The sequence below is a fragment of the Myotis davidii genome, unplaced genomic scaffold, assembly GCF_000327345.1.
Source record: "Myotis davidii unplaced genomic scaffold, ASM32734v1 scaffold399, whole genome shotgun sequence".
NCBI classification, from domain to species: domain Eukaryota; kingdom Metazoa; phylum Chordata; class Mammalia; order Chiroptera; family Vespertilionidae; genus Myotis; species Myotis davidii.
The window spans coordinates 1,769,245-1,791,413 of record NW_006292094.1 but is presented as its reverse complement, the minus strand read 5'-3'; the positions used below and the strand labels follow the sequence as shown (position 1 = coordinate 1,791,413).

The 22,169-nt window shown below is 40.8% G+C and overlaps 1 protein-coding gene across 2 annotated transcripts; it reads left to right on the top strand.

Moving 5' to 3' along the window:
• Positions 1-1,092: 1,092 nt before the first annotated feature.
• UBTD2 (ubiquitin domain containing 2) lies at positions 1,093-21,792 on the top strand. 2 transcript variants are annotated; one of them, XM_015565093.1, is made up of 3 exons: positions 1,093-1,250; positions 14,741-14,977; positions 20,984-21,792. In XM_015565093.1, the coding sequence occupies exons 2-3, from the start codon at positions 14,803-14,805 to the stop codon at positions 21,379-21,381; spliced, it is 573 nt and encodes a 190-aa protein (XP_015420579.1). In that variant the 5' UTR covers positions 1,093-1,250; positions 14,741-14,802; the 3' UTR covers positions 21,382-21,792. The 2 variants fall into 2 exon arrangements, with proteins under 2 accessions (XP_015420579.1, XP_015420578.1); XM_015565092.1 differs by lacking the exon at positions 1,093-1,250 and having other exon boundaries at positions 14,376-14,977.
• Positions 21,793-22,169: the final 377 nt, after the last annotated feature.

Here is a 22,169-nt window from a genome sequence, read left to right as displayed (position 1 = left end):
ATACAAGTTTCTGATGTACTAGGTTGTCATAGTCTTTAACAGATCTTTATTCTTTTGTAATTTTAATTGATTGTCACATATTAAGCATAAAAATTGTTAGATTTTTTTACATGTGCATGTATGTGTTTGTTCCAGATCAGTCTTTGTCTCTTAGGTCCTAGTTTTCTGGCATATGGAAAGAGTTTGGGTTAAGATTCTGCAGCTTGCCTAAGTTTTAATCTCTGTTGAGAAAAGGCCTGCATTAGCTGTGGTCCTTTGGACTCCATTCCGTCCGTTGTTGAAAAAAGAGAATGGATTAGATCTTTTTTTTTTTAAATATGTTTCTGTTCATTTTTTTAGAGGTAGAGGAAGAGAAAGAGAGTGAAACATTGATGAGAGAGAAACATTGATTGCCTGCCTCCCAAAAGCCCTCTACTGGGGATTGAGCCCGCAACCTGAGCATGTGCCCTGACCAGTGCACATGGCCACTGGTGACCTCTCAGTGTAAGGGATGACACTCAACCAACTGGGATACACCGGCCAGGGAAAATAAGAACATCTTTATCAAGGTTGTTAGACACATTTTTAAGTAATTTTCAAGTATATCAAGAAGTTGAAAGACTAGTACAATAAACACTTGAATATCTTTCACCTAGATTGAACAAATGTGTGTGTGCATACACATATACATTTGTTTAACTGAAAGTGAGCGCAGACATTATGACACTTCAACATGCATCTCTTAAAACTAGGGTTCTCCTACATAACCGCTATCTCCTGCATAACAGCTAAGAAGATTAACTATTATTTCCTAATTTCTAGTCCATAAGCAGAATTCCCCAGTCATCCCAAAACTGTTTTATAGCTTTTTTTTTTCAAACTAGCATCTAATCAGCATTTAGACATTGCGTCTGTTTGTCTTTAAAATCTAGAACAACTCCTCCCCCTTTCCTTCCCTATGACATTGACTCTTCCACCTCCAACATTGATTTTATGGAGTCTTGTAAAATGTACCACATTCTGGATTTGTTTCATTGTTTCTCTGTGGAATCATTTAGTGTATTCCTCTAGCCTCTGTGTTTTCTTTAAACTGGAAATCAGGTAGATCCAATTCTAATAGAATATGATTCTTTATTTCTAGGTTACAATGGTCCCAAAATGCAAACTTTTTCCAGTTCTTTTCTGCTGACTTTCACAGTAGGATAGCCTTTCATTGGTGAATAAGCCTGAGCCTGAGAAACCATTTGGTCTGGCCCTGCCAGCCATTAGGGGTGAGTTAGATGTTTGACCAAATATAGCAGGCTGATTTTTAAGTTGATAATTTTTTATGACACTCAAATCTATACTAATAAAAGGGTAATATGCTAATTAGACTGGACGTCTTCTGGATGACCATCCAAAAGTCCTTCCTGACAAAGCTGGGCCTGAGTGAAGTCGCCTGGGCACCTGCAGCTGGCCTAGGCAAAGCTGCCTGCGGTCCCAGGTGCCTCTGGCCACCCCGGGCAAAGCCAGCCTGGGTCCCAAGTGCCTGCGGCTGGCCAGAGGAGAGAAGCCTGGGTTTCGGGTGTGGGGGCCAAGGCAGAGGCAGTTAGGTGCAATCAGGCCAGCAGGGGAGCAGTTAGGGGCGAACAGGCAGGCAGGCAGAGGGATTAGGAGCCAGCGGTCCCAGATTGCAAGAGGGATCCCAGATTGGAGAGGGTACAGGCTGGGCTGAGGGACCCCTCCTCCCCCCATGCATGAATTTCATGCACTGGCCTCTAGTGATGTTAGAAATATCCAAGTGGCCTTTACAGAAAAAAGATTCTCTACCCCTGCTAAACTTTCATAGGACTATTCTTCAAGTACGTATTTCCCTTCTCCCATTTTCCCCCAACTGTCAGATGACAGTTTCCTTTAGTGAGGAATAATTGACAAATATAAGGCCTGATCGCCCCTAACCACCTCTCCTCGGCCCTGCCACCATGGTTTTGTCCGGAAGGACGTCCAAAAGGTCTCCTGGTCTAATTAGCACATTACCCTTTTATTAGTATAGATATTTATATTTAAGTGTACAGCATCATGATTTGATAATAGCTTTTCGGTCATTTAAGGTTTACAAATAGAATTCATAACATGAGAAGAACAGTGATTGTGATGCTTTTTGTTTTTAAAGAGTCTTCAAGTTCCTTTTTTAGTTTTTTTTATTACAGTTTACATACATCACTATATTAGTTTCTTCTGTAGCAACCGACTTGTACTTCTTTTTTTAAAATACATTTTTATTGATTTCAGAAAGGAAGGGAGAGGGAGAAAGAAAAAACATCAATGATGAAAGAGAAACATTGATCGGCTGCCTCCTGCGCGCCCCCTACTGGGGATAGAGCCGCAACCCAAGCATGTGCCCTTGACTGGAATCAACCCTGGGACCCTTCGTCCGCAGGCCAGTGCTCTATCCACTGAGCCAAACCGGCCAGGGCCACATACTTTTTCTCAATTCTTATGAGAAAGACTCTAACCTTAAGGAAGGCTGATGATAATATATCCATATTACAGAGAAGGAAGCTGAGGCATAGAGAAGTTTTCATCTGAGTAAGGAATAAAAAGAGTAGCCCAAACTGTAAGCTCTATCTTCTGTTTTCTAATTCAGTATTCTCTCCACAGATGGTGAGGGGTTTTGGTTGACTTTTCTTTCCTTGCAGCAGAAATATGCATGGGTGTTTCCCTTCATGGCAGTAAACACAGTTGAGTTGAAGTTAATGGAGTGTGGTTCTTAAGGATTCTTTGTGTTCATACTCCACATGGAGATGGCAGCAGTAAAAAAATGAAGTGGGTAATTGTCTTCAATCTTAGTCAACAAATTATATTGCATCTCACAAGATAGAAATTTTGAACTGAGTTCTTAATTATCTAACTGGAGCAAAGCGGGGAAAGTAATGTTCATCTTCTTTTGTGTCCCTTTACTCAGTTATCTTCTTCCTCATCATTACCTCTGCTGCCTCTACCAGACTGAATGTTTTCAGCCTAAAACTCAGTTTACTCAAGCCTGACAAATTTAGTAGTTGAACTGTGTGGGGAAACAGGTTTTCTTGAAGTGCAAGAAGTGAAGACTTTGTCTAATCTGGAGGAAGATTAATAAAGTTTTTCTAGGCCTGTGCTCATAAACCACGCTTAGTGGTGTATTAGAAAAATCCATCTGCCTCAAATCAAAGTGATTGTCCCAAGGGGTGAGTTGAAAGAGGTTACATGGAAGTCCTCTCTTGTGTAGCCAGCAGTTAAAGGATGGGGACTAGAACGTAGAAGTGAATGAGTGTCTGTACTTATAATATCAGCATATGGACATTTAGAACCACCTCCTGTTTTATAGCAGATTAAAAGAGCAGACACCCTCCCTCTCCTGGGGTGTGTCATTCAGAAGTGGGGTGGGTTGGGGACCCTATGGTGGTTCCATAATATGGTTTCATTATAATAGTTTGTGCTTTTCTGGCAGTCACCAATGAATTTCTGCCTTGGATTTCAGTTATCCTGGAAAAAACTAATTTTAACTTGGTGGTGATTAAAATCTTTTGGGCCTTTGATCATTGTTGTGTTCCCCAAAATTAACACAGAAAGCCTGTTGAACAAACCCTTCTGTGAATTTGGCTTTTGCTGCTCTGGGTTTGTGATGGTTGTACCCTGTCACAGATAATTACTCTCTTCCTAAATGACTCAGAGTAGTTTAGATGCCCTTTAAATTCTCATCATTTTGAACTGAAAAAGTGAGGTGTGCTACTACATTTAATAAGCAGGACATATTGAAAAGTAACTTGAGAAACAAAATGATATCTCATACTTCCGGAATGAACATTGAATTTTTTTTAAAAAATGTACATTTTATTGATTTTTTACAGAGAGGAAGGGAAAGGGATAGAGAGTTAGAAACATCGATGAGGGAGAAACCTCGATCAGCTGCCTCCTGCACACCCCCCACTGGGGATGTGTCTACAACCAAGGTACATGCCCTTGACCGGAATTGAACCTGGGACCTTTCAGTCCTCAGGCTGATGCTCTATCTGCTGAGCCAAACCAGTCAGGGCTGAACATTGAATTTTTAAAACATTTAAGCTCTAAGAATGGGATTGCTTATTTGGCTTTTGTTTTGTTTTTTACTCTTTTTTTAATTTTTTTATAGAGAGAGGAAACGGGGGCAGGGGTGGGGCGGAGAGAAACTATTGATTGCCCCTGTACCTGTCCCGACGGGGGCACTGGATATCAAACCCAAAACTTGGGTATATGCCCTGGCTGGGAATTGAACCCGCAACCTTTTGGGATGATACTTCAACCAACTGAGCCACAAATTCAAAAAAGCATATTTAAGAAAAAGTACTTATCCTACTACCTAACAAACATTTGGTGTGCACCTTCTGGACTCAGGGTGTAAAGCCATATGTGTAACAGAGAGTGAACAAAACGGGATTCGTATGTTCAGCAGAATGGGAAGTGCTTTCTGAGGTCATTGCAGCCATAGCTTCCAGAGCAGTTTGGCTTTTACTGATGCTCTCACTTTGAACTGTAATGGGAATGTCATTGTTAGCTTTTCATTTTTGGAGGGTTGGTTTACCTATTTTTTCTAAAATTGGCTTGGCTATGTGTTTTAAAGTTAGGAATTAGTACAGACACCACAGTGATGTGAGAGATGCACATCCCAGGACTTAATCTGATAAATATGATATAAGTCATCCCTGGGACCCTTGAGTCCGCAGGCCAATGGTCTATCCACTGAGCCAAACCAGTTAGGGCTAGGCTTGGGATTTTGTAATGGTGATAACCAAAGATGAAATTTAAAAGTATTAAATGACATCCAAGATATCCCTCTCCTTTCCCATGAATCTAATCCCAAGGGCAATACAGTTCCTGGTAGTTTTTCTGTTGTGATGTTTAAGTTCCATTTCTGCTCTATGGATTTTGTGTCAAAATCTTGGCCAGGCCAAAATTCTATTATGTTTTATGGTTCTCTTGAACCTACTCTGATTCTTACCTGTTTTGAAAAAAGCAAGAGTGTTTTGACTGCACTTAGAAACCTATTCAAGGAGAAGGACTTGGCAAATGAACAAAATTTTAAGCAAAGTGTGTTTACCCACATTTTTACCAGGCTCTTTAACCTTAGAATTTCTCAAGCAATGAAGACTTTTCAGATTGATAAGGGAGACCACCTTGAATAAAGAAACTTATGGACTGCTAATGTCTTTCTTAAGAAACACTTAGTACTCCCTTGGCAGTGGGATTGGGACTGGCACCAACATACTTTTGGTAATTGGTGTATGCTGGGAAATAGTGTGTTGTTTGGGCACTTAGGATCAATACCAACTTGGTATGCCATCTTAAGCACCGATTCATATCTTTGAAACCTCATGGAGACCCAAGACCTTACAAATGGATTGATGATGTAGTTTCACTTTGGAAGAGTAGGTCAAAGTCTGGGAGTATGTTGAAAATTTATTCTAGTAACTTTTTTTTTAACGTGGTCTTTTGCAAACCTCAGGGGATAGTTTATTTTTATTTTTTGACTATATGTTTATTGATTTCAGAGAGGAAGGAAGGAGAGAGATAGAAACATCAGTGATGAGAGAGAATCATTGATTAGCTGTCTCCTGCACCCTACCAGGGATTGAGCCCGCAACCAGCTACTGAGCCAAACCAGCTGGGCTATTCTAGTAACTTAATGCCATGAGGTAGTTCTAGTGGCTAAGAATATGAACCTTGGAGTCAGTCAGTCTATGTTTGAATCTCAGCTGTACTACTTAGCTGTATGATATTTGGGAGACTTTTTTTAGAAATTTTATTCATTTAATAGACATTTAGGTATTGTTTTTTTATATAGGCACTGACTTAATTATATGAGAAGTATGACCTCATTAAATACTTATACCAATCCTATGGAATACATATTATTGTCACCGCCCTTATCCTCTTCCCCAGCTAAGTACTTTACCTTTTTAAGTTTGTCTCTTCATTTTATGATGACATTATTGGGTGAATTCAATGAGACAGTATATAGATAGCACTCAGCACAATGGCTGGACCATAGTAAGTATACTCTGTTAATCTTTTTTTTTTTTTTTCTAAAAACAGAATTTTGTGACAAACTGCTACCCTTTACCCATGATATGACAGAGTGGTAGGGGTCATTCCCTCTAAGGTATTCTAAATGCTCGCAGAAATAGTCTTGAAGAATTTTGAGTTTATCAAGAAAAGTCTCAAAAGATCTCATTCTCACCAGACACCCTTATGGTGTCCTGGATCTTTGGGACCAAGTTGGATCTAGATTAATATCATAATTGCCCTCCCAAACTCAAATCTATATCCAAGGGATTATCAGAGGGTCACAGGCCCCTTTTTATTTTTAATGACTATTATCTAGCCTTTTTAAAAATAGTATATTTTTAAATTTATTGATTTTAGAGAGAAGAGATGGGGGTGAGAGAGAAGCATCAACGTGGTGTTCCACTTATTTATGCATTCATTGGTTGATGCTTTCAAGTGCCCTGACCAGGGATCGAACCTGCAACCTTGGCATATTGACACTCTAATCTAGTCTTATTCAGTTTTATCCAGTTGTTCCACAATATCTTTCATAACTTTTTCCATACCAGGTTCCAAAGTTCATGTTTTGTTTCATTTATTATAAACTAGTGGTTCTCAACTGGGGATAGTTTTGCCCTCCAGAGTATATTTGGTAATGTCTGACGATGTTCAAACTTTTCCCTTTATCATTTGTATTTTCTATAAACAAGAAGACTTACAAGTTTAAATAGATTCAAGTTAAACATTTTGGGTAAGAATGGTTCATGTGCCCTGCCCGGTGTGGCTTAGTTGGTTGGAGCTTTGTCCTATACACTGAGAGGTAGGGTGTTCAACTCCTAGGTTCAGGAGGCAACCTGTCAGTGTTACTTTCTCACATGGATGTTTCTCTCTCTTATCCTCCCCCACTTCCCCTTCTCCCACACCCCTTCCTTCCCTCCCTCTGTCCCTTTCCCTCCCTCCCTTTCTCTCTAAAATCAATAAATAAAATTTTAAATAGATTATGCTTTAATTGCTTAAATTTTATAAACTTGATCAAAGCATAGTAAAGTACTCATTTATATAAAAGCCTAATATGCAAATTGTCCCCTCAGGAGTTCCACCAACTGGAAGTTAGATCGCTCGCTATGTTGTGCGCTGACCACCAGGGTGTGGCGCAGAACAAATGAAGGCTTGGACCGGCAGCCAGAAGGCCCCGATCAGCCCTGATTGCCAGCCAAGCTAGGGACCCTTCCTGTGCATGAATTTCATGCACCGGGCCTTTAGTTTCTATTATAAAATCATAGCACTAAAAATGATATATGTAACATCTACAGTAATAAAAGGGAAATATGCAAATTGACTTCATGATGCCCCACAGCCAATAGGCGTGAGTATGCAAATTAGCCCAACAAAGATGGAGGGTTGATTTGCATACACAGGTGCCAAGCGGCCTGGGTCCTGGAGACGGGCGTCCTTGGGACCCAGACCCCTCTGAGCTTGTAGGCCCGGAGTGCCTGTGGTCAGTCGTTCAGGGACCCCCGGCCACTCTGGGCCTACGCGCACAGGTGCTGAGCAGCCGGGGACCGGGTGCTTGCGTGCGCACTGACACCAAGTGGCCTGCGTCCCGGGGGCAGGTATCCTTGGGAACCAGGCTGCTCTGAGCCTGTAGGCCCATGTGTAGGTGCCAAGTGGCCGTGGGCAGGGTGGAAACATTTCCTACAGTGAGCAAGCAGACAGCAGGGTCCTGCTTGCCCCTGGCCGTGGCAGGGAGGGGCAAGCAGCCCCCCACAGGGACCCTACAGAGAGCAGACACCAGGGCCCTGCTTGCCCCTGGCTCTGGTGGCGAAGGGCAAGCAGGCCCCCACAGAGAGCAGACACCAGGGCCTGTGGTGGCATCAAGCAGGCAGGTCCTCAGAGAGCAGAGAACCATGGGGAGCAGGCCTAAGCCGACAGTAGGACATCCCCTGAGGGCTCCCAGATTGGAGAGGGTGCAGGTCGGGCTGAGGGTCCTCACCCCCCTCCCCTGTGCATGAATTTCATGCACCGGGCTCCTAGTACTTAGATAAGTATGCATACATGTGATCTTTAGTACCTAATCTGTTATAGAGGCTGAGTACTTACAAATTGAAACTGACAGACTAGAAAACTGCATTACCTCCTTCCTTATAATAGGATTCCTCATTGGTGAGCCAGCTATCTCCAAAGAAATGAATTAGATAGTTGATTGGATGGGGTTGGGGAGGTGGTGCTGCTCACTTAGCTTTTCCTTTGTCCAATCAGATATTCCATTGGTTATAATGAAGCCCAGGAAGGATGGATCAGTGCTACTAGAAAAAACTAAACACATGCTTTATTTTGAGTGAACCTTTGTTATTGATTGGGTATGTGAAAGAAAACATTTCTCAGCCCAGGTAAGACATGGAGTAATACAAGGATAAGAGAGGCCTGGACTTTGAATCTAGTTACAGGGTCATAGTCTTGCCACTTCTTGATCTTGAGCAAGTCTTTTATCCTTGTTAGCTCTTACATTACTTCCTGTAAAATAGTAAAGGTGGCTTGTACCATCTAAGGTTTCCTCCACCTCTAAATTCTCAGACAGTACAGAGGATATCCTATATAATAAAAGCCTAATATGCAAATTGATCGAATGGCGGAACAACTGGTAGCTATGACGGGGGCAGATGCTCAATGCAGGAGCTGCCCCTAGGCCCCAGGCCAGCCAAGACGGGTGCCAGCAGGGGCGCCCCAATCGCCCCGCCGGTTGCCCCACAGATCGGCCCTGATCACCAGCCAGGCCTAGGGACCATACCCATGCACGAATTTCATGCACCAGGCTTCTAGTGGTTATGATAATAACTGTTGGCATGTTAATGCTTTTATTTTAGGCATTTTAATCTCCATATCCTATTTTTATTTTGGCAGTTCGCTGCTTTAGATTAAGGGAATATATGTTATATGTTTGTATGTATAAATAGTGCATTCTGAATTTATATGAGAATAAAATATTTTATGAGTATCTTTTTAGGCTAGCACAATCTGCTATGGAATGGTCTGTAGGATCTACTTTCACCTCTTAGAGTGGCAGGAAAATTTCCCTTTTATTTTCATGATTTTAAGACTCATTTTCTAAAGTGGGAGCATCATCTCAGTACTAGTCCTTGCTGCTTTACAGTCTTCAGAATTCTTTGAAACAACATTTTGTCTTTGACGGTGATCTCTTTAAATACCCCTTTTTCTTTTCTTCATCTTTTTTTTTTTTACTCCCTGTCAGTTATTGTGTTAGGGAAAGTGATGCTTTCAGTCTTCAGTCTGCTGAAGTTATTTTGCCTTGAGTTATATCTTTTTTTTTTAAATATATTTTTTATTGATTTTTTACAGAGGAAGGGAGAGAGATAGAGAGTTAGAAACATCGATGAGAGAGAAACATCGACCAGCTGCCTCCTGCACATCTCCTACTGGGGATGTGCCCGCAACCCAGGTACATGCCCTTGACCGGAATCGAACCTGGGACCCCTCAGTCCGCAGACCGACGCTCTATCCACTGAGCCAAACCGGTTTCAGCTTGAGTTATATCTTGATATTTACCTTATCTATGCATTATGACTTCTTGTTTCTTCATTTGAAGAATTCGATTATTAAATCCTGGTTTTCAAAGCGGGGACAATAGCAGGAAAATGACTGTAAACACATTTCACTTTGGAAATCATTGTTTTTAATCAATAAAGTGTCAAAATTAGTTAATGCAAAGTGCATTCAATTGTGGAGTAAAAATATTTAAGATTATGTTGCTATTTAAATCTGAGAAGCAAGCCTTTCTTGTTTTTATTCCATGTTAGAGCTCTTTGTCACAGAGTGGGAAGAAGTGTTGAAAGGTTATAAGGAAAGATAAGGAGTAGATGAATGTGATTTAAGAGGCTTCTGAGAAGATGGATTTTTGGCAATGTGTCTTGATAAAAACAGGTATTTTTTTAGATGCCTTTTTAAAAATTAGATTTCTGCCCTAGCTGGTTTAGCTAAATGGATAGAGCATCAGCCTGTGTACTGAAGGGTCCCAGGTTCGATTCTGGCCAAGGGCATGTGCCTGGGTTGTGGGCTCAATCCCCAGTAGGGGGCGTGCAGAAGATAGCCAATCAATGATTCTCTCTCATCATTGATGTTTCTATCTGCCTCCCTCTTCCTTCCTCTCTAAAATCAATAAAATACATTTTTTTAAAAAAAAAATTAGATTTCTGCCTTAGCCAGTTTTCTCAATGGTTAGAGTGTCAGCCCGAGTGACTGAAGGGTGTCGAGTTGGATTCCAGTCAGGCACAAACCTCAATTGCAGGCTCTATTACCAGTCCCTGATCAGGGCACATGCGGGAGGCAGCTAATCAATGTATCTCTTTCATATCAGTGTTTCTGTCTCCTCCCTTCCACTCGCTCAAAAAAAAAATTTTTTTTTTTCAATGGAAAAAATATCCTCGGGTGAGAATTAACAAAAAAATTTGTTTCTTTAATCTTTTGTTTCTTTTTTAATATATATTTTTTGATTTCAGAAAGGAAGGGAGAGAGAGAAATATCAATGAACACAGAGAATCATTGATCGGCTGCCTCCTGCACATCCCCTACTGGGAGGCCTGCAACCTGGACATGTGCCCTTGACAGGAATCAAACCTGGGACCCTTCAGTCCGCAGGCCAACACTGTCCAAATGAGCCAAACATAGTAGGGCCAATCTTTCATTTCTCATATGCATGGAATAAAACTAAGTATGGTTACTTGCCTGCAATTTAAAGATTAAGAAACAAATATGGTGAATAAGAGCTGTTTTCTGTCTTTAAATCAGAGCATAGTACTTAGTCCTATTGCATGAGTAATATTGAATACCTGTTTTAGTGTCAGGAGTCAGTTGTGTGAAGCAGGTACATCTGAAAGTTTCAGAGCATAAAATATGTAAATGAGTATATTTTATATCTGTTTTTACATAATTAGAAATGGTTTATTTGGTGCAAATAGAGCTACTTAGCTCCTTAGGCTGATTCCTGTGTCCAACTATTTGCAGAAATGCATTTTTGTGATATCAGCTAAAATCAAAACACAAGATTCAGTGAGCAAATTCTTAGAAAATGTACTCTGATAAATGCACAGGAAGTGCATGACAATCAGAACAATTCTTTTTAAGGTTAGGAAGGTTTACTGAAAAACTTATTTGTAGTTTTATTATATACCAATCATTATTATATGTGCTTTGCAAATGCTAACTTTTTAAGTTCTCATAACAACCCTTAATATTTATGTTTTATAGGAGCATAGTTTGTGTGGTTTTTTTTTTAATTATGTTTTTATTGATTTTAGAGTAGGGGGAGAGAGAGAAACATTGATGAAAAAAGAGAACCACCAATAACGCTGCCTCCTCCACACCCCCTCCTGGGAATCGAGCCTGTAACAAGCTCTCAGTGCATGGGACAACACTCAGCCAACTGAGCCACACTGGCCAAGGTTCATGGGAGCAATAGTTTAAATGCTTTTGCTAAATGTTATTTTTCTTTTTACAGTTAGTTCATCTAACATAAGGTAAGTTAGGTAATAAACTATATTTAGTTTCTTTAACATGAAGCTTTTAGCCTCAGTGAAAATTCTGCACTGCTCATTGGTTTCTCTAAAATAGTATTTTATGTTGCAGAGTTTTTAAAGTATTTTAGTAATGGACATTCGATAGTCAGATATTCTGTATTACGTATGTTTGTTATATAGGTAAAAATAATGAAGATCCAGACAGATAAAGGCAAGCTTACTTCATGTCACAAACTTACTTTTCTTTACTTTTGCACAAAGTAATTACTTTGGAACTTTTGACAGCATATTGATTTGAAAATGGATGTGGAATGATCATTATCCTTATGCAGCATAATGTATCATGTATTCTTTTTATGGAACTTTGTTCTTATGGTTTTACAGATCCGCGGATGTGCGATAAAGCTACCTCATATTTGTAAGGAGGGTGCTTTTACTTTTATGAAGTATTTTCTACCTTTATTATGAGACTAGAGACCCAGTGGTTACTTGCCTGCAATTTGCACTTTGGTGCAAATAGAGCTACTTAGCTCCTTAGGCTGATTCCTGTGTCCAACTATTTGCAGAAATGCATTTTTGTGATATCAGCTAAAATCAAAATCAAAGTAGCTCTATTTGCACCACGAAATTCCTGCACTCGGGGGCCTCTCAGCCCAGCCTGTGCCTTCTCGCAGTCTGGAAGCCCTCAGGGGATGTCCAACTGACAGGGAGTGGGCCTAAGCCGTCAGTCGGACATCCTTAGCACTGCCGTGGAGATGGGAGAGACTCCCACCACCGCCGCTGTGCTCGCCAGCCATGAGCCTGGCTTCTGGCTGAGCGGCACTCCCCCTGTGGCAGTGCACTGACCACTAGGGGGCAGCTCCTGCATTGAGCATCTGTCCCCTGATGGTCAGTGCGCGTCATAGCGATGGGTCGTTCTGCCATTCGGTCAATTTGCATATTAGCCTTTTACTCTATAGAATGGGATCGTTTTTCTGTTGGGTTCCTCTGTTTGAGGGCCTCTTTCAAGTTTCTTTGGTATAAGTACTGAGGTTCTGTAGGTTTTGCTGCTGTTTCTGCCTTTTGCCTTGTGATTCTCACAATGACAGACTTATACCAGGTTATCTCTCCAATAGATGTAATACAGTTGAGGCTAGACAGTTCTGTGGAACTCCTCAGGTAGACCCGAAACTTTATTAAAATACGTATCTACCCATCACGTCCTGTCTCCCACTTCTTACTCAGTAAACTAATGTTCAGCGTACTCTGCAAACTATTTCTGAGTCACCTAAAGATTAATCTAGCAGAAAATAAAATTTACCTTTCATTTTACGTTTTTGGTGGGATCAGGAGCTGGATTGTGATTGTCTAACACATTTGGGACACCTTTTGGCAAATAATGTTCTACCTGCATTGATCTGTATTTTTTGTAAGATGCAGTGAAAAGTCTTAGTAGATTGTGTTTCTCACATTTGAATTAAACCTGCTGCTAAATAATTTTCCTTCTCTGCTATGTACACCCTTTTAGAACTCAACTGGTGTGGGTTTCACCAGGACAAGTTAGAGGGCCAAAAAGTACAGTGAGTCAAAGTATTGAGTGTTTTAAGAGAAAAACAGCTGGCCAGTAGCATGGTGTACTCCTGTGAAGGTGAGAGGATGAGAACTGATGTGTGCTGCCTGGAAATAAAGAGGCTAGATGGGGTGAAGAGAGATGGTTTAATTCAGGTGCTGGACAGATATGCCTTGCAGCATTAGTTGGTCCTATCATCCAGAAACAGTCTGGTATAGGATGTAAAGATTGGCCAGGCTGGAGTAATTTTGTTTTCTTTCTGTAATGAATAGCCCAAATTTAATTTGGCCCTAGGCCAGTGAGGGAGTGGTTAATTTCATGGATTCCTTAGAACCATTTTGGCAGTAATTTCTTTTAAATTAGTGTTCTTCCTACAATTAAATATAGAACATTGAATTTTGATGTACACCCTCTTCTTCCCACCTGCTCTGTCATTTATGTCCCACCCACTCTTAGCCAACACTTTAGTGAGCTTCAGTCTTTTTACCTATTTTTCCATCTATCAAACTATTTTTTATGTATGGCACTGCATAAGGGAAGATTGGTTCTGTATGTCAGTGTGAGATCAGTGATTATGGGCCAAGTAAGTATCTGGGTGCAGAGAAGCGGCATGGGGCTTGTTCTGGCATTTCTGCTCTGTAACATTCTCTCAGGAGCTATGCTGCCACTTCGGGCAAAACAGGAGTGGACTCCTGTCTTCTTTTTGCTTCTCGTGGATGGAAACTAGAGTAGGGTTTTGTAGTTCTGCTCCTGTGGTTGGTGCGTCTCACCTGTTCCAATCCTAGTTCCTCCAAAGAGTGAAGCACTGATTGTGTCCCTTTCTGTCACCCCTTTCTAAATTAGCTCCTTAGGAATTTCAGAGCAAGGCATTCAGCAGTTCTTGACTGAAGTTCAGAGGTGGGGTTCCCTTGTGGAGCTGGTAGTTTAGCTGCTCTTCCCTCACCACAAAGCAGTCTCTTCCCTCTGTGCCATTTCTCAGTAGTTCCTACGTACTGGCTTCATATGTCCAGGGGTCCTGAGATTCAAGCTATTGTTGCCATTTGGTTTCCCTAGTATCTCACATCTTAAGGTATCTCTTTTGTGGCACCCTTTGACTCTTCATTTTTTAAAATATATTCTTACTGATTTCAGAGAGGAAGAGAGAGGGAGAGAGAGATAGAAACATCAGTGATGAGAAAATCATGAATTGGCTGCCTCCTGCACACCCCCTACTTGGGATCGAGCCTGTAACCGAGGCATATGCCCTTGAACGAAATCGAACCTGGGACCCCCCAGTCCGCAGTCCAACACTTTATCCACTGAGTCAACTAAAAAGCTAAACTCTTTTTAAATCCTGTCATTATTGTCCTGTGAAACACTTAACACTATTTTTCTAGGTAATTTTTTAAAATCATCCTTTGGAGAAGGAATACCAAGTGGAAAAGAACTCCTAACTTGTCATTGGAAGTTTTGGGTCGAGCCATTTAATGTCTCCGTTTGCTCTTATAGTTCTAAATTCGGTTAGGGGGATTTCAGAATGCAAGAAATAGCTAGAGGCAAACTTTTAACTATAATTTGATGAAAGAATCAAAGAGGAATGACCAGATAATTTTTAACACATCTTTTGTAAATTTTGGTTTTGATGTTAGCCTTTTATTCTCAGTTGCTTTAGGTCGCAACCAGCCTTTGAAAAAGGAGAAACCTAAATGGAAAAGCGATTATCCCATGACAGATGGACAGCTGCGCAGCAAAAGGGATGAATTTTGGGATACTGCACCAGCTTTTGAAGGCCGTAAAGAGATTTGGGATGCCTTGAAGGCTGCAGCACATGCTTTTGAGAGCAATGATCATGAACTGGCACAAGCAATCATTGATGGTGCAAACATAACGTTACCACATGGTAGGTGATCCTCAAGGACAACGGGGAACCCAGTGGGTTCATGTCTAATAGTAAGAAACCAAATGGGAAGTGTTCGTTTACTTGCTGTGCATTATTCTACCTTTCTTTTTTTTCCTAAAAGGAAGCATTTCTCTTTGCTCCTTTGTGTATATTTAACTAGAGGTAGCTTTACTTGATATGTCTGTATTCTAATTTTGAAAATATTTTTGATCTCAAGAAATAGAACTGTTGTTTATTGTTAACTTGTATTTTTTAGCTTCCATACAACCTAGTTCTCCATCAAGGTCCAATTTCCTAGAGCTTCTACTTCACTGGTTTTCTACTTGCACAAAAGTGGTAGTCTCAAATGTAGATCTCAGAAGCCATAGAGCAGGGGTCCTCAGACTTTTTAAACGGGGCCAGTTCACTGTCCCTCAGACCGTTGGAGGGCCGGACTATAGTTTAAAAAAAAACTATGAACAAATTCCTATGCACACTGCACATATCTTAGTTTGAAGTAAAAAAACAAAGCGGGAACAAATACAATAGTTGTATTTGCATGTGGCCCACAGGCCGTAGTTCGAGGACCCCTGTCATAGAGACTCAGTGGATGCTCCTTTAGTCATTATACTTTTTCATCAAGACTGTTTTTAGCATATACTTAGAAATGAATCTCATGTGATCCTAAGGACAGTTTCTATGATTGTAGCTCTGAGCATTATTAGAAACCTTTGCTTAGAAATGTGAAAGCTGTGGTTTTTTTAAAAATATGTTTTTACTGATTTTTAGAAAAGGGAAGGGAGAGGGTTAAAGGGAGAGAAATATTGGATAAGAGAGGAACAGTATCTATCAGCTGCCTCCTGTACACACCCCTGCTGGAGATCGAGCCCCAACCCTGGCATGTACTCTGACCTGGAATCAAACTGGTGACCTCTTGGTTCCTGGGCCAGCACTCAACCGCTGAGCCACACCAACTGGACATGGAATGTGAAAGCTTTGAATATTTTCCAGGGACACATATATACTGGACCCATGCACATCCTTTTGCTCGGTCTCCTTGATTAGACACACGCAAAAATGTTCATGCTATATAAGATTTAGGTGTTAATTTTATCTTTTTTATTTCTGTATTTATAAATTTATTTTTCTCTTCAGTTTTTCAAGTTAATAGTTTTCTAACTTCCTTTAGCCACATATATATATATATATATACATACACACACACATATATGTATACTAGGGGCCCGATGCACTAAATTCGTGCAAGAGTAGGCCTACCTTCCCCAGCTGCCGGCACTGGCTCCCCTCTGGCACCCAGGACCCAGGCTTCTCTTGCAGCCTCGGCTTCTTCCGGAAGCCCAGAGGGTGAGCACCACTCAGCCAGAAGCCGGATCATGGCTGGAAAGCACAGAGATGGTGGCAAGATCCCCTGAGGGGTCCCAGATTGCGAGAGGGTATAGGCCAGGCTGAGGCCTTGGGCAGCCCACCCGCCCCCGTGCACAAATTTTGTGCACTGGGCCTCCAATAAATAATAAGTCTAAGTGACTGTTATGGCGGAACGACCAGTCACTATGATGCACACTGACCAACAGGGAGCAGACGCTCAACACAGGGCTGCCCGCTGGTGGTCAGTGCACTCCCACAGGGTGAGCACCGCTCAGCCAGAGATAAGGAACAGCGAGCAGGTGGTGGTAAGGAGCAAGGGGTCCTGGACTGCAAGAGGGGTATCCGACTGCTGGCTTTGGCCCGATCCCCTCAAACACCCGTCCAAGGGCCACGAGAGAGCACAAGCCAGGCTGTGGTACCGCACTCCATTCCCAGTGCACCGAGCCTCGTGTGTGTGTGTGTGTGTGTGTGTGTGTGTGTGTGTGTGTATTCAGCTGTATGCATTGTTTCCTATTATTATGCCTTCGTTGTTCCTTTTTCATTATCTTCCTTTGTTTATATTTTCAGAAGAACAGTGCCTTTTACTGTTTAATCATCTGCTTTATGTCCTTTGACTCTTTTTAAAATAAAATGTGTTTAACTGTCTTTCCCAATTTTCTAAATATCCATTAATTTTCTGAATGAACTCTGCTCCCAAGAAACTTTTTGCCCTGGCTGGTGTGGCTCAGTTGGTTGGGTCGCATGCATCAAAAAGTTGCTTGTCTGATTTCACAGATTATTTTTATTGATAATTTATAATCCTGGATATTTAATTTGGGTAGAGGATAACCATGAAATGAAATCATATTTGACTTTATGATCTGGATTTCCCCCTCTTTGGTTTTACTTTAAAACTCTAGAACAGCCGAAACCGGTTTGGCTCAGTGGAGAGAGCCTCGGCCTGCGTACTGAAAGGTCCCAGGTTCGATTCCCGTCAAGGGCATGTACCTGGGTTGCGCGCACTTCCCCAGTGGGGGATATGCAGGAGACAGCTGATCGATGTTTCTCTCTCATCGATGTTTCTAACTCTCTATCTCTATCTCTCTCCTTTTCTCTCTGTAAAAAATCAATAAAATATATTTAAAAAAAACAAACTCTAGAACATATTTATAATTCAGTTTATACTTCATAAGAAAAAGTAAATCAGAAAACTTCGTGTTAAATACTAGTAAACTACAAGTTACCTTTCCTAAAAATGTTGAAATATTGGAGCTTCTGAGCAATACAGAGTCTGGATAACTTATTTCCAGCATCACCGATATGTGCTGTCTACCTTGTACTTCCATGGAATTTTTATTTTCACCCATTTGAGGTCTGAAAACTGAACCCAACTTGTTACTCTGAAGAGCAGAAGGGAAAAGACTCGGCTTTCCATTGTGATGGAGGAGTGAGTATTCAGATCTAGGAAGAGATCAAGTGCCTATTAGATTGAACGCTGTGTTGAGGTTGGCACACACTGCTATTTTAGCATGGTACAAAAGGCTGCCCTGGCACCTCTTGTCCTAGTTTCCAGGGAGCCTAAAAATGTTGCCCTTTGACTGCTTTGGTTTGCAGTCCTATGGTTTCTGTCTGTTGTGGTGCATGAAGATAGAGAAGCATCTGTGGGAACCACTTTACAGGTCAGTTTGATCCTGCCTCATTTTGCTGGTTGAGAAAGGTATTTCAGGTTAAAGAATGTTGCTCAAGGCTGTTTAGCTAGTTAATAACAAGGTTGGGAACTTCATCTTGGTTTCCTAATTCCAAAGGTATATTACACAAATACATTCTTATACCTACCAGGCTGTCATGACTGATCCTCCAAAATCTGGGATATGTATTTGAAGGTGTTTACTTAATAGAAGTGGTAGGTCTTTAGTGAACTCTCCCCTTTCTTTATTCTTCTGATAGCCAGCCCATCTGAAAAACACTGGTAGGTTTCTTTGTCCTAGGAATAAGCTACATAAAGTATATAAACAGTGAAGTTTGCATAACTGATCATACCTCTATTTATAAATAATACTAGTGTCCCGGTGAACGGATTTGTGCACATGGAAAGGAAATCAATTAGAAGAAATATTTTAATATCACTATTCGCCCTTTCTCTATAATAGAAGTGTCAACCAAATTCACAATCGACAATGACAGATCAAAACACACACATTGCCATTGGCGCCAGCGAGAGCTTTATGTGTATCGCGCATGCACGAGTCAACTTTGCCTTTTGATATATATAAACTTGCTTAATTAGACCTGCTTTTTGATTTAGCTAAACTTCTTCCAGCCCAGTGAAGCACCCCAACTTCTCTTTCAGGTGATTTGTCAGCAGCACAGCAGTAAATAATCAACATAAGTAAATTATTATTGTAGATCACACAGGGAGAACAAAGGGTACAATACTTAACTGCAGCAGTGTTTGACTGTATTCTGCGCAGTGAGAAAACCTGAAGTCATTTTTAAGTTCCAGCATTTCTTCTTTTCAGTTGGGTCAAGTTTCTAAACTTTCTAAATCTCCGTTTTCCGGCTAATGAAAATAAGATTCTACTGAGTCTCCTATCTACCTACTCCAGGACTTCTGTGAGGATCAAATGAGATGAGACATGTGAAAACGCCTCACAAACATTTGGTTAAAGTGTAAAATGTTTGCACCTAGCTATAAAGCAAGTCAGGTTCCTGGGCTGAAGAAACTCCAACGAAACTCGCTAGGGAGAGGAAACGGGGCGTTGCTATGTGATGTCATCAGCAAGTGCCCACAGCAACCGTTTCTGGGCTGGGGTCCACATTTTGTGCCATGGGGTCTTGGCAGCAGCTGCGATTTGGTGAGTTGTTGTTCCAGGGAGGAGGCAGGGCCTGTGTCCCACTTCGGAGAAGTCGAGTGTTGGTTTGTGGGCGCCAGGTCTGTGGTGCCGCTTATTTTTAAATGGCCAGTGCATGTCACAGTAGCTCCTGCATTATGCATCTGCCCCCTGGTGGTCAGCGTGCATCATAGCTACCAGTGGGACGAGCAGACACAGCCTTTTATATATATAGGTTGTTACTGGAATGTGATAGTTACTTGGTTTATTGAGTCAGACTCTAATATCTGTTGCACTTTGATTTCAATCCCTTCAATTTGATAAGCATCACCAAGTACCAATGATGGCCCAGGAGCAGGTACAATGAAGACCAATGAAGACCACGGCTTTGCGTCTGTGCCAGCAAAGCCGTGGAGGCCATTTACCCGATGTGCTATTCCATACATAACCCTATACTGTATACTTTATGAATCAATAAAAAATTTACAGTTTTTAATTACAAACCTGTGTTTTCTATCAAAATTACTTCTTGCGTGAATTTTGGGACAACCGTTAGTTACTAGTGTGGGGAACTGCTGGTGATCACAACTGTGCTTGGAGTATATCCATCTCTACAATGTAATAGCAGTGTTCAGATTCATTAGTAAACAGCACAGGCTGAACAATGTCATTAAACAGAGGAAAGGGGGCAAACATGGATGTTGTGCTTGGTGACTTAGTGCTCACCTCAGCTCATATTCTGTAACTGGAAGACAGACCCGATCGAACCCATGGTAGGTTGGTGACTGTTGAGGTCTCATTTCCGATGCTTTGTATTTTCAGCCTGTTGATGTGACCATAAAGATCAGCTTATTAACTCACTTGTTCATTGATAACCATTTCTCAGTGTGCCACTCCCCATATTTATTAACTTGTCCATAAGTGTTTTGAGTATGGTAGATGTTTTTTATCCACATTGAAAATCAGCTAACAATGTTTCAGTTTGCGTAAAGGACACATTATGAGTAGCCTTACAATGAAACATTTATTGAGTATGCTTTTAAGCTTCCCCTAAGGAGAAGTCCTAGTAATTATAATGCAGTTCCTGTGTTATTTAAAAAATTAGTCATTAATACTTTCTTTTAAACCATAAATACTTTTTTCCTTCTTCTGAGCGCCAGCTGGTTATAAACTTAATACCCATTTTGTTCTTTCTTTTTAACCCGTAGCTTCTCTGTAACATTGACTAATTGGGGTTAATAAAACACCTCCATTATTCCTTTGGTAATTGTGCTAATGAGATTCATATGTAAGCCATGAGCCAGTGGCATCTCGAGTTTGTTATCTCCTTGGACTATAAGGGGTCTGGCCAAGTACTTTGATTTAGAAAGTCTACGCAATAAGAAAACCACTCTAGAATTCTACTGTGTTGTAGGGAATTAGATTTAGAGATCCTTTTTTTTGCTTTTTCTTTTTTTAAGGTAGTTTATTCTTTCTTGAAAAGATATCCCAGTGCAATTTGAATCTCTCCCTTAATTTGGCCTAAGCATTAATGATATTTAAAATTTGAATTTTGTGTGCTATCTTTTCCTTTATCCTTTAATGAACGTGTGAATTAGGTATGAAATGACCTAAAAGAAATGAGGGTAAGGAACTAGAGCCCTGGTTAATGTAAAATTAGATAAACATTCAAAAAATTGGTGATGGGACATTATTATTGATGGTCAGTCGAGAGTGACTGCCATTAGTATTTTTCTCTATGATGGCAGGAGATGCTTGAGCATTTTGCAAGATATAAAAATAAAACTGCGTTTATTTAGATAAAATTCTTATTCATATCTTCTTCCTGAAGGTTCACTTACAGAGTGCTACGATGAACTGGGAAACAGATACCAGCTTCCAGTCTATTGCCTGGCACCACCTATCAACATGATAGAGGAAAAGAGCGACATAGAGACTCTAGATATTCCTGAGCCACCTCCTAATTCTGGATATGAATGTCAGCTCCGTTTGCGCCTTTCCACTGGCAAAGACCTCAAACTTGTAGTCCGCAGCACAGACACAGTGTACCACATGAAGAGGCGGCTCCACTCAGCAGAGGGAGTGGAACCAAGCAGTCAGCGGTGGTTCTTTTCTGGCAGACCTCTCACTGACAAAATGAAGTTAGAAGAGCTGAAGATCCCAAAGGACTACGTTGTACAGGTTATAATGAGCCAACCTTTGCAAAACCCAACACCAGTTGAGAACTGATCTGGTCCTATTGGCTGGTTCCCAGATCCCTCCCACTCCTTTGTATTGTTGTTTCCTACTCTATGGCGTGAAATTTATTTTCACTGCTCTGAATTCCGTATAATGGATTTAGTTCTGAGGAATTATCAGTGAAAAATTCCATCTGTGATGGAGACCAACAAAAATAATTAATAAAACACAAAGAGCTAGCATTTGAGACTCATGTAATTACAATTTCTAATTTGAGGGGCAGTTAAGAAATCGATAACCATTTATTTTCAAACACTCAGCAACTATGTAATGGCTGTATTTAAATGATTTGGACTGTACATAGAACATCGCATCAGTGAACAGCACCAAGCACCTTGTGAATACAGAGTTTTTATAAAAATAAAATATAACTTCCAAAAATCATCAATAACAATGATAAAATGAGCTTTTTAGCATGGAAACTGGAAAGAGCAGTATTTGAGGTTTGCTTCTATTCTGGTCTTAATTCTTTGCTTAATTAATATTTAGTCATTAAGGATTAGAGATTGGCAAATTTTGTCTCAGTATTGCTTTCCTCATCCCCATACGTTGAGTTTTTTATTTACATTCACACTAAATTTTGATGCCTTCCAGCACATTGGTGGCAGGCGTCCTCTGGAACACTAGGCAATAATTTAGTCAGTGCAATCAGATCTCTGATTTTCAACTGATACTCAGTTGAAAAGTCTCTTTTCTCTTGCTACATAGGTATTTTAAAATGTGTGTACAACAAAGTGGTTTTCATATCCAGGCATAGAAGGTCACTACTATTTAATACC